At 42.6% G+C, this 11,667-nt stretch overlaps 1 protein-coding gene across 2 annotated transcripts in view; it reads left to right on the plus strand.

Annotated features, from left to right (window-relative positions):
- The window catches only part of si:dkey-103i16.6 (SIRT1 domain-containing protein), a 28,777-nt gene extending 18,089 nt beyond the window's left edge, over positions 1-10,688 (plus strand). The window contains exons 2-9 of one of the 2 annotated variants that reach the window (XM_031801077.1): positions 6,271-6,389; positions 6,485-6,716; positions 6,944-7,165; positions 7,275-7,507; positions 7,801-7,901; positions 8,160-8,321; positions 8,618-8,830; positions 9,006-10,688. In XM_031801077.1, the coding sequence (XP_031656937.1) occupies positions 6,493-6,716; positions 6,944-7,165; positions 7,275-7,507; positions 7,801-7,901; positions 8,160-8,321; positions 8,618-8,830; positions 9,006-9,224 (1,374 nt within the window). In that variant the 5' untranslated portion in view covers positions 6,271-6,389; positions 6,485-6,492 and the 3' untranslated portion in view covers positions 9,225-10,688. The remainder of the gene's footprint in view (positions 1-6,270; positions 6,390-6,484; positions 6,717-6,943; positions 7,166-7,274; positions 7,508-7,800; positions 7,902-8,159; positions 8,322-8,617; positions 8,831-9,005) is intronic. The other variant, XM_020456951.2, reaches the window with a different exon arrangement.
- The last annotated feature ends 979 nt before the right edge of the window (positions 10,689-11,667 follow it).

An 11,667-nucleotide genomic window follows, 5' to 3' on the forward strand; every position in this document is an offset into this window, starting at 1 on the left:
ATCAATCTACACACAATACCCCATAATGACAAATCAAAAACAGGTTTCTTAGGTTTTTTGCAAAAGTATAAAAAATGTTTTAAAAAACATCACGTTTACAGTATGCAGACCCTTTACTCGGTACTTTGTTGAAGCACCTTTGGCAGCGATTTAAACTTCGAGACTTCTTGGGTATGACGCTACAAGCTTGGCACACCTGTATTTGGGGACTTTCTCCCATTCTTCTCTGCAGATTCTCTCAGGTTGGACGGGGAGCATCACTGCACAGCTATATTCAGGTCTCTCCAGAGATGTTAGATCGGGTTCAAGTCTGGGCTCTGGCTGGGCCACTTAAGGACATTCAGAAGACTTGTCCCGAAACCACTCCTGCGTTGTCTTGGCTGTGTGCTTAGGGTCATTGTCCTGTTGGAAGGTGAACCTTCACTCCCAGTCTAAAGCAGTGAGGGCTCTGGAGAAGATTTTCATTAAGGATCTCTCTGTACTTTGTTCCGTTCATCTTTCTCTCGATCCTGAATAGTCTCCCAGTCCCTGCCGCTGAAAAACATCCCCACAGCATGATGCTGTCACCACCATGCTTCACCACAGGGGTGGTGCCAGGTTTCTTCCAGACGTGACGCTTGGCATTCTGGCCAAAGAGTTTTAAATCTTGGTTTCATCAGACCAGAGAATCTCGTTTCTCATGGTCTGAGAGTCCTTTAGGTGCCTTTTGGCAAACTCCAAGCGGGCTGTCAAGTGCCTTTTTTACTGAGGAGTGACTTCTGTCTGGTCACTCTACCATAAAGGCCTGATTGGTGGAGTGCTGCAGAGATGGTTATCCTTCTGGAAGGTTCTCTCATCTCCACAGAGGACATCTGGAGCTCTGTCAGAGTGACCATTGGGTTCTTGGTCATCTTCCTGACCATGGCTCTTCTCCCCCGATTGCTCAGTTTGGCTGGGTGGCCAGCTCTAGGAAGAGTTTTGGTGATTCCAAACTTCTTCCATTTAAGAATGATGGAGGCCACTGCGTTCTTGGGAGCTTCAATGCTGCAGAAATGTTTTGGTACCCTTCCCCAGATCTGTGCCTCGACACAATCCTGTCTCAAAGCTCTACGGACAATTCCTTCGACCTCATGGCTTGGTTTTTGCTCTGACATGCACTGTCATCTGTGGGACCTTTTATACAGACAGGTGTGTACATTTCCAAATCACGTCTAGTCAATTGAATTTACCACAGGTGGACTCCAAGTTTTAGAAGCATCTCAAGGATGATCAATGGAAACAGGATGCACCTGAGCTCAATTTGGTGTCTCATAGCAAAGGATTTGAATACTTCTGTAACTTTATACAACTTTATTTTAAATATAAAGTTGCAAAACTTTCTGGGGTATTCTGTGTAGATTGAGGAAATGTTTTTATTTAATCCATAATAGAATAAGGCTGTAGCATAACAAAATGTGGAAAATATTACCTCAACTAACACCTGCACAACATTGACTCTGTACCGGTACCCCTTGTATCTAGCCTTGTTATTGTGTTACTATTTTCCTTTAGTTTATTTAGCAACATTTTATTAATATTTTCTAACTCTGGATTGTTGGTTAAGGGCTCTCAAGTAAGCAGTTCACGGTATGGTTGTATTCGGCACATGAGACATACAGTTTGTTTTATTTGAGTCATACTTAACTTCAGATTCAACCATTCTTAAACCCTTCCACTCATGGGAATTGGCCTATATGGATGGGGCTAAATTTAAATGTTTCTTATACAGAAGAAATATGGAAACATGCATGAACATGGTAGCAATTAAAAGGGAACCGTTTCGATATTATTGGAAAATGATTAGACTAAAGGTGAGGACACAACAGTTCACCTGATACAAGATTGAATCCAAGCATTACACTGTTGATTTTATGTGCATTTGACCTTTTATTGTACTTTTTGCCACATTTGATGACAACGAAATCTGAAAATACTCTGGATACATTCAGTAACATAATATTATTGGACAATGTTTGGTAGGTCCATCATAAGACAAAAAAATTACAAGGGTTTGAGTGAGAGGAGTAACTTGTGTTTCCAAGTGGACACACCCCTCGTGTGCACAGTTCCTAAGTCATTTCAATGTACTTTTATGACTCAAAGAAGAGTCTTCAACTATAAGGTGCTTTCCTAGCTGTGTTGTTGTGGAACTATAGCAAGCACACTTGTATCCACAATTACTTTTGTTTACACAATCCAAAAACAGTCCCTTGTAAATCACAATCTGGGTCAGGTGGGCATCATTTGAAGGCATGTTCTATTGCCAACATGACTCGCTAAATTATAAAATACGATCTTAGTCTTGGGCTTTCACAAGGCAATTCAAATCAAATGTTATTGTTCACCTACACATTTTTAGCAGATGTTATTGCAGGTGTGGCGAAATGCTTGATTGTTCAGGACAACCCAGGGTATAACGCCATGTCATCTTGTAACTACATCAAACATAGTGATCATAAACGTTGACACTAAAGGTCGACCGATTTATGATTTTTCAACGCCGATACCGATTTATTGGAGGACCAAAAAATATGTATATATATTTATTTGTATATATATTTATTTATTTGTAGTAAGGACAATTACAACAATACTGAATGAACACTGAATGAACACTTATTTTAACTTAATATAATACATAAATGAAATCCATTTATTCTCAAATAAATAATGAAACATGTTCAATTTGGTTTAAATAATGCAAAGACAAAGTGTTGGAGAAGAAAGTAAAAGTGCAATATGTGCCATGTAAAAAAACAGCTCATGTTTAAGTTGCTTGCTCAGAACATGTTATGTCATAACTATGTACAATTCTGGCAAATTACTGTCTTTGTTAGGAAGAAATTATCTTCACACAGTTCGCAACGAGCCAGGTGGCCCAAACTGCTGCATATACCCTGACTCTGCTTGCACAGAACGCAAGAGAAGTGATACAATTTTCCTAGTTAATATTGCTTGCTAACATTAATTTATTTTAACTAAATATGCACGTTTAAAAATATATACTTGTGTATTGATTTTAAGAAAGGCATTGATGTTTACAGTTAGGTACATTGGTGCAACGATTGCGCTTCTGTTAAAACATCACCTGTTTGGCGAAGTAGTCTGATTCGATTATAAATCAATTATATGCAACGCAGGACAAGCTAGTTAAACTAGTAATATCATGAACCATGTGTAATTAACCAGTGATTATGTTAACATTGATTGTTTTTTTTATAAGATAAGTTTAATGCTAGCTTGCATCTTACCTTGGCTCCTTTTTGCACTCGCGTGCCATGCAGTCTCCTCGTGGATTGCAATGTAATCGGCCATAATCGGCATCCACAAATGCAGATTTACTGATTTTTACTGATTTTTACTGATTGTTATGAAAACTTGAAATCGGCCCTAATCAGTCGACCTCTAGTTGAGACTATATATGACATGAGATTTATGATATGGAAATGTGAAGGGCAGATTTTGGACTCGGGGTGTTTTGCTTGCTGGTATGACATCAAAGTGGCGGCAGCTTCTTGCTGCGCGAGGTGCTCAAGTTCAGAATGTCTGTTAGTCAAAACTCATACAGCGCGGTGACCGAGACCCTGAGCTCTGACTTCATGGATAGCATGTTACTGTACAGCCACTGTGTTTCTATTTGGGTGCTTATCAGTGCCCAGATCTGCCATTTTCAACCTGTATGGTGTGGGTGTAAAGGGCTACCTATTGAATGGATAGGCTATCCATTAAATAGTTACGAAAGTTAGGCCTAGTTAACCATTTTCATGAATTAAGCTCATATGACCACACTATCTATACATGTTTTCTGCTTGCTAAATTCGCTTACCTATTCATCCTGTTCCTCTTCTAGAGTAGGATCATGTGGTTTTAGATCCGCTATCAGGCATGTTGAAGTGAGTTATGGTTCTAATTAACCCATTTTTCTGTTCACAAGGTTGCTATGTGTGGGACAAGACCAATGAAACATTCAGTCCACTGCTTCATTTGTCCCCAATCATTCCACCTAAAAGAAGCCTGCCCTTCACCTTCATTATGACTCTGGAATGCCCCTTTGCACAAAATGGGCAAACAACATCCGAACACACACTCTCATTGCTGTTTCTTGCTTGCTGCATTAACTCTCTCTTGAAGACGACTGTTATACTGTGGCTCATGCCAGGACTGAGTGGACTAGCCAGTAACCCTGCACCATCTGTGTGGGACCTTAATAACCAGTGCAGTGATTTATTGGTCCTACTCAGCAGTGTCTTTTTGGGGGGGACCAAATACCCCCCACCCCCCCACCTGAGCTTTTTAATAGAACTGCAGGAACATGCATGAAAGCAGTAGTGATGTGGGGACTTCATCCTTTCAGGACAAGATGCCACTGGTCTGGTGGTTAAAAATATTAAATGTCCAGAAAATGAGCTCATAGTTTTCTTGGCTAAAAAATATGATTTGAAAGTCAAGTTGCTGTTCCTTTTTGATACGTTTGTCTTAGTTAAAGTTATGCTACAGATGTTTCATATCATTTTAGCCAGTAGTTTTGAAAGTGGCGCTCACAAGTCTAAACGGGTCACTGAAAATTCTGTATGTCATCCATTTCGTATGATATCTTACATCCTGAAAAAAAAAATCTGTTACCAATTCCAATTGTACAACATGTTAAGAATTTGTAAGTGCTTAAGATCCCGTTCAATATCTTTAAGAGTAGGCCTATTCTTTTCCTTCAAGAACACCAGCCGTAGATTGGCTACAAGATGTTTTCTTTTACCATGTCGATGCTAGCTACCCACCATAGAGGCACTTAGAACATCTCCCCCTTCCATCAGTCAGTAGCCTAAATGTTCTTATAGCTTTGTTGTGTATTGCATCAATGTCATGTGAACTGCTTACATTGAGACCCCCCATGTCACCACCTCCTGAGGCCGATAAGGAGCCCTAGTGAAAAGCCTGGTCTTATCTCCTCCCCATGCTCTGATGCTGGCCCTGCTTTATGGGTAGTAGCTCCTTTGTCTCCTCTCTTTCTCTCTCTCTCTCCCCTGATCACTCTCACTCACTCATTGCCCATGCAAGTTCTTTGAAGGCCCAGAAAAGGTTTGCAAAAGACACACACACCCTCCTTTCTGTTCTCTTCTCCTTCGTTCCCTCCATATCAATTCTCTGCACCCCCTCTCCTTTTCTCCTCTGTTTGAGGGGGCCTGGAAGGGGCATCCTCCTTTCTCTCCCAGCTGGGTTTGTTGACACACAGTCAATCTAGGGTTCTCTTTCACCCCTGTCCACCACCCCGCTTTTTACCCTCGCCCCCCCACTCCACCTCTACTCGCCCCTCTCTTCTCTCTCAGAACATGAAAGCTGCCACAGCTGTGGACTGTATTAGCATAGCCGCTGAAGAGGGGGGTGCTAAATATATTACAGCCATTACCTTTTGTTTGAGAGGTGACAGTTTTTAAAACATTTCAGCTTTTCACTGGGCCAAGGGAGGGAGCACAAAGGAGCGCCACTATGATTCTGTTGAACCTGATTTTTAAATATGGGTCAGAAAGCTAGCGTAATTCAGAGGGAGGGGGTTCAGAGCGTGTAAAGCTGTGTGAAACCTGTTGGAGCTAAAAACAATTAAGTCGTTTATTATACAGTACCAGTCAAAAGTTTGAACACACCTACTCATTCAAGGGTTTTTCTTTATTTTGTACTATTTTCTACATTGTAGAATAATAGTGAAGACATCAAAACTATGAAATGACACATGTGGAATCATGTAGTAACCAAAAAAGTGTTAAACAAATCTTAATAGATTTTAGATTCTTCAATGTAGCCACCCTTTGCCTTGATGACAGCTTTGCACACTATTGGCATTCTCTCAACCAGCTTCACCTGGAATGCTTTTCCAACAGTCTTGAAGGAGTTCCCACATATGCTCAGTACTTGTTGGCTGCTTTTCCTTCCTTCACCAGCAAAGCACCCCACATCCATTCACCTACTCTGCATCTCACAAAGACATGGAGGTTGGATCCAAAAATGTCAAATCAGACCAAAGGACAGATTTCCACCGGTCTAATGTCCATGGCTCGTGTTTCTTGGCCCAAGCAAGTCTCTTCTTATTAGTCTCCTTTAGTAGTGGTTTCTTTGCAGCAATTTGACCATGAAGGCCTGATTCACACAGTCTCCTCTGAACAGTTGATGTTGATATGTTTCTGTTACTTGAACTCTGTGATGCATTTATTTGGGCTGCAATCTGAGGCTTATCACTAATGAATTTATCCTCTGCTGTAGCGATAACTCTGGGTCTTCCTTTCCTGTGGTGGTCCTGTGGCTGAACAAACAAGTGCATGATATTTCACCTAAATTCAGATTTCCAAACAAATCTTTTTCATCCAACACATCTCATAGTGGTAAAGACTTTGATTTTCAGATTAAAATGTGAGCTAGCTTCTGACTGAAGTGTGAAGAGACTGACATTTGGATGGTCCTGTATTTCCATTGGCAGGTGGAAATATGAGCAAGGCCAGATCCAGCTGGGACAAGAGGGCCCCCCAGGGGCCTGCCCTCACCAGGGTGACCCGTAGCTCCACCCCCCAGGCCTGGCACACAGAACCGCCCCAGGACTCTGGGCCTGGCCCACATGGGACCCAGCTGAGGAAGCAGACAGACTCAGCCCTACCTCTGGCCCAGGACCTCAGTCAAATGAGTGTGAGTGGACAGGACACCTCACTACCACGGTAATTCAAGTTACATCAGTCATGAAGAATATTTTCAGTTATCCAGTTGGATGGATACTTGTACTTCTTGCATTTGGGAAGAACTGAATTGAAGATGTATTCTGCTCTCTATTCCATTTCGCAGCAAATATCTTTTGTAAAATTAATACCGTCAAAAGATTGGAGACTGTGGGGTCACAGATGTGACAATAAGATTGAATAATGATTTTCTAACTTTGTTGTTTCAGGAAAGGGAGGGTGTCTAAGGGCAGCAGTGGCCCCATCCAGGGGGGTCCATCGTCCTCTGGCTCTAAGCCTACACAGAGCTCCCCCTCTGGGCCGGCAATGAATCCCTCTCCCCGGGGAGGCCTGGCTGCTGTGGCTCGACTGGTGAAACTGGGGCGCTGTAAGAACGTGGTGGTGGTGGCCGGTGCAGGCATCAGTACGGCCAGCGGTATCCCAGACTTTAGGTGGGGTTGTGGGTGCAAGTCCTATGGGTTCTAGAGTACACTTGCTCACTTTCTCTTGCTCTTGTTTTTGTCTCACTCCAATTTGTGTTTCTATCCTCCCTCCCACTAGGACCCCGGGCACAGGGCTGTATGCCAACTTGGCCAAGTACAACATCCCCTACCCGGAGGCCATCTTCAACATCGAGTACTTCTCCAACGACCCTCGGCCCTTCTTCTCCCTGGCCAAGGAGTTGTACCCAGGCAGCCACCGACCCAACTACATCCACTACTTCATCCACATGCTGCACCTCAAGGGCCTGCTGCTCCGCATGTACACCCAGAACATTGACGGCCTGGAGAAGAGTGGGTGTGGGGGGAGGGACATGGGGTGGGTCTTTTGGGAAAGTGAATCTGCTCATGTCTAAGTTTATAAGGACATTAGCTATATTTGAAGTCTACTTGTCCTTCAATAAAATGTGTGGTAGAAAACAGAAAGAAAGCACAGAATTGCAGCATGCCTTTCATTGTGACAGAGCAGGGGAAACTTAAACAGGCAGTATCATCTCAAACAACTGACATTAAAGATGTGAGAAAGGACATCACAATCCATGTTAGTGAATGTTATTGACACTGACTCATCCTCTCCCCTTTAACAGTAAGTGGCATCCCAGACGAGAAGCTGGTGGAGGCTCATGGAAGTTTTGCGACTGCTTCCTGTCACCTGTGCTACACCCCATTCCCTGCCCAGGAGGCCAAGGTAAACCAGGACAAAAGGTCACCAGCCCATGGCAATCACAGGTGGTCAGCAAAATATCAGAAATGAAAATAACTTAATTCACAAAACCCACAAAGAGATGGCAATAATAAGCCACCAGTTTGTAACACAGATGAATATGGACTTGATTCAGGGTTTGCTTTAAAGAATATTCAAGACATTCAAATGCAGGAGCTAAACAGCCTAAAGTAGTCCTGGTAAATCTTTGACCAACTTCTCTTGGATGACCGTCTCTTCCAGAGTGCCATAATGAGTGACAAGGTCCCGGTCTGTACATTCTGCCAGGCCACGGTCAAACCGGACATAGTGTTCTTTGGAGAGGACCTTCCTGAGAAGTACTTCCTGCATTCTAAAGACTTCCCTAAAGCTGACCTGCTCATCATCATGGGCACGTCTTTACAGGTGAACCTCAAAACTGTTAAGCGGCTGCAGAAATGTTATATTGGCTACTGAAACAGTACCGCACCACAAGGCCAACTACTCCACACTATTTGTCACTTGAGTTCAGTTGCCTAAAAGTGTTCATTCACTTTTTATTTTAGCTGATCTTAACCAGATTACAAACTTAAAAACAGTTGTGATGAAACAACAACACCATAAGACTTGAAAATAAGCACAAAATAGTGAACCAATGTCATAACATCAGCGTTCTTTCTATGGATCTGACTCACTGTCTCACATAATGTTGTTTCTGCCAGATCGAGCCCTTTGCCAGCCTGGTGAACACAGTGAGGTCCACGGTTCCGCGGCTGCTCCTGAACCGGGATGCAGTGGGTCCCTTTCAGAAGGTGCCCCTGAGGAGGGGCGACTACATAGAGCTGGGGGACCTGGTGGACACGGTCAGGAGGTTTGGTGAATTCCTAGGGTGGCATTCCGAGATCCAAGACCTGATGACCAGTCAGGAAAATGGGGTATGTACAATGCAACACTTTCTATATATATTCAGTTTAGGCCAGTGTTATTTCTAGTGGCATCTGCTTAAAATATAGGCTGTTTGAACTAGCTTGCTCTCTCTTGGTTTGTCATGGGCTTAAATTAGTATTTTTATGTGTTGTGAACAAAACTGGTTGCATCATTTCTCTGCAGACCATCCCTACTCTGGTAAGCAATGTTTCATCAGGAAGGGGCCGAGAAGGGCCCACCCAGACCAAAGCCACTGGCCTGGGGAGGAGAGGGGCATCAGAGCCCCGAGGAAGGTTGCCCCCTAAGTCCAGGCCAGGGGCCCATGGCCCCACCAACGGCAGCAGTGAGAGCGACTCCGAGTCAGACAGCAAGAGCATAGTTTCATCCAGCCCAAGTAAATGAAACTGAACATGTCCCCTGCCCCCCCCCAAAAAAATACACTCATTTCAATTGGTCGAGGAAATACTGGAAAAAGTTTGTGTCGGCGCCTGCTGACGTGTGCATGTGTACAGTATGAATGTTTCAAATCAATGCAAATTGACATTTTCAGCACATAAGTGAACCTCCTCGTTGTCTGAAATGGCCGGCAAAGTGAGGATTCGGGGGTTTGTCTAAATGGGTTGGGGGGGGGGGGGGGGGGGGGGGGGTGTAAATGGGTATTCAGGCTTGGGGGAGGAGGGCAGGAACTTGGGCTTATGCCCAGCTTGTAGAGGACAGTGGTAAATTACCATGGGAGACGTGACCTCCCGAGATTGCAGTGTCCCGCTGTGTGTGTTTTCAGACACCGCTGCCACTGAGTGGGGGGCTCCATCCAAAACTCATAAATGTCTCTGCCCCTCAACAAAGGAGTCAAGGACCCAATATCTGTGTATGTGCGCATTTGAAACGTATGCAGAGTTTGCTCTGAGTGACAGGTTCCATGCTCTGTCAATGTTGGCCTAATGCAAGTATTCCATTTTGCACAAACTCATTGCACTGTTCTCCACAGGTCACTTGTACACCCGTCTATGCAGTACCCCTCTGGGATTAAACACTTCGCATTTTTAATTAAAGACCATTGAGCACTTGTATTTTTAGGACAAAAGATAAAATGATCCTTTTTTAAATGTTTTGACTTATGAATGGTCTAGTAGGGCAGTTTCCTTTTTTCATCATCCTCATGAAAGGTTCAGAAGTTTCAACGCCAGGATAAGGGTTGTCCTTAATTCATATTTGTGGTTTTAACTGTATACTTCATGTATTCCTTTTGGTTAGATTTATTATGGACAGGACTGTATTGTTATAAATTGTACAAAAATACATATTTAATAATAAATTAAACTTAGCCTTTTGTCTTCTGTGTTGTATTCCACAAAAAATGCAAAGTCCTATCTCATGTCTATATCTGTGATTGGTACATAAAATACAATTCAGGATAGTTCATATTTAATAACTTTGAAAGAGGCCTGACATTTATATATATATATATATATTTATTTTGTTCTTAGTTTTATTCGGTGCTTAGTTCACAATTGTGTGTGTTGATTGTTAGTTAGTGTTTTATGATGGAAAAAAAGTAGTGTTCATTAGAGCTTAATATATATATATAAAAGCCACATTAAATCTACATTTTTTTTTACCTTCTAAACGGGAACCCAAGTGATCGTGTGTGTGCTCCATAGTTTTTCTGTGCGGAGGACAACTGACATTGCCTGACGACTCAACATAAATTCTTCCGCTAAATACTTCATTCTGAGACTGCCATCATCGAAGTTGTTTGTAGTGACAACATTTTAGGGGTATTGTACAAAAAGTTATTGATTGGATCATCTCTAACCAATCAGAGTAGCAAAGCCAATGACACATTTTCAAACCTCTGCTCTACCCACGTGTGTTCTCACGCTGACCCAACCCAATCGGTTTCTGGGACAAATCGAAAGTTCTCTCCTAAAAACATCTTGGAGGTACTCTTAGTTTTTTTTTCGGTTCCCAGTTTTGAAAGCACCAAGTCAAATCACGTCAGTGTTCTTCAGGTCAGAAAGTCTGAGCTCTAGGAAGATGCCAGTTTCCAAGTTGGATGACCGTTAAAAAAAAAAAATCTTCCCCAAACTGTTTTTTCACTCGGAAGTCAGCGATTTGAGTTCCCAGTTTTTTAACACAGCATCAGATCTAGACTCAAGGCAGAGAAGAAACAATGTCTGTGATCATGGCATAGTGTTTGGCAGCAGAAAGGAGTTTGGGTAGCCAGGCAACAACTGACAGGGAGTATAGTTACAATTATTTTACAAGTTCATTATGTTCTAGCTAGAGTGAGCAGGTAGTAGTGGTCATTTACCAAGGAAAACCATTTTCAAATCTGTTCTCATTAACTGAATTATTACAGAGTGAGAATAACTATGTAATTTAACACTTTCTTTCCTCATGAGCCCTGTTTACACCTGGTGCCAACATTGGTCCGGTGTCCTTTCCCACATTCAGATTGTGCCCACATTTTTAGAACAGTATAGACATTTTTAAAAAACAGATTGATCATCATTCCGACCACCTCCGGAGGTAGCCGGGACTGATTGGTGGATGAAAGCTCAGTGAGCAGATCTTTGTGAGAGTGAAATAAAAGGCTTGCAGATAGGTAGATTGGAGGGTGTTAAAATGTGGGTTGCAACACAAGGTTCCCAGTTCAAATCCCAATGCGTTTTTTGTTTAACAGTCTACCCAGCATACACTATATATACAAAAGTATGTGGACACCCCTTCAAATGTGTGGATTTCAGCCACACATTGCTGACAGGTGTATAAAATCGAGCACGGAGCCATGCAATCTCCATAGACAAACATTGTCAGTAGAATGGCCTTACTGAAGAGCCAT

Source organism: Oncorhynchus kisutch, linkage group LG22 (assembly GCF_002021735.2).
Source record: "Oncorhynchus kisutch isolate 150728-3 linkage group LG22, Okis_V2, whole genome shotgun sequence".
Lineage (NCBI taxonomy): Eukaryota > Metazoa > Chordata > Actinopteri > Salmoniformes > Salmonidae > Oncorhynchus > Oncorhynchus kisutch.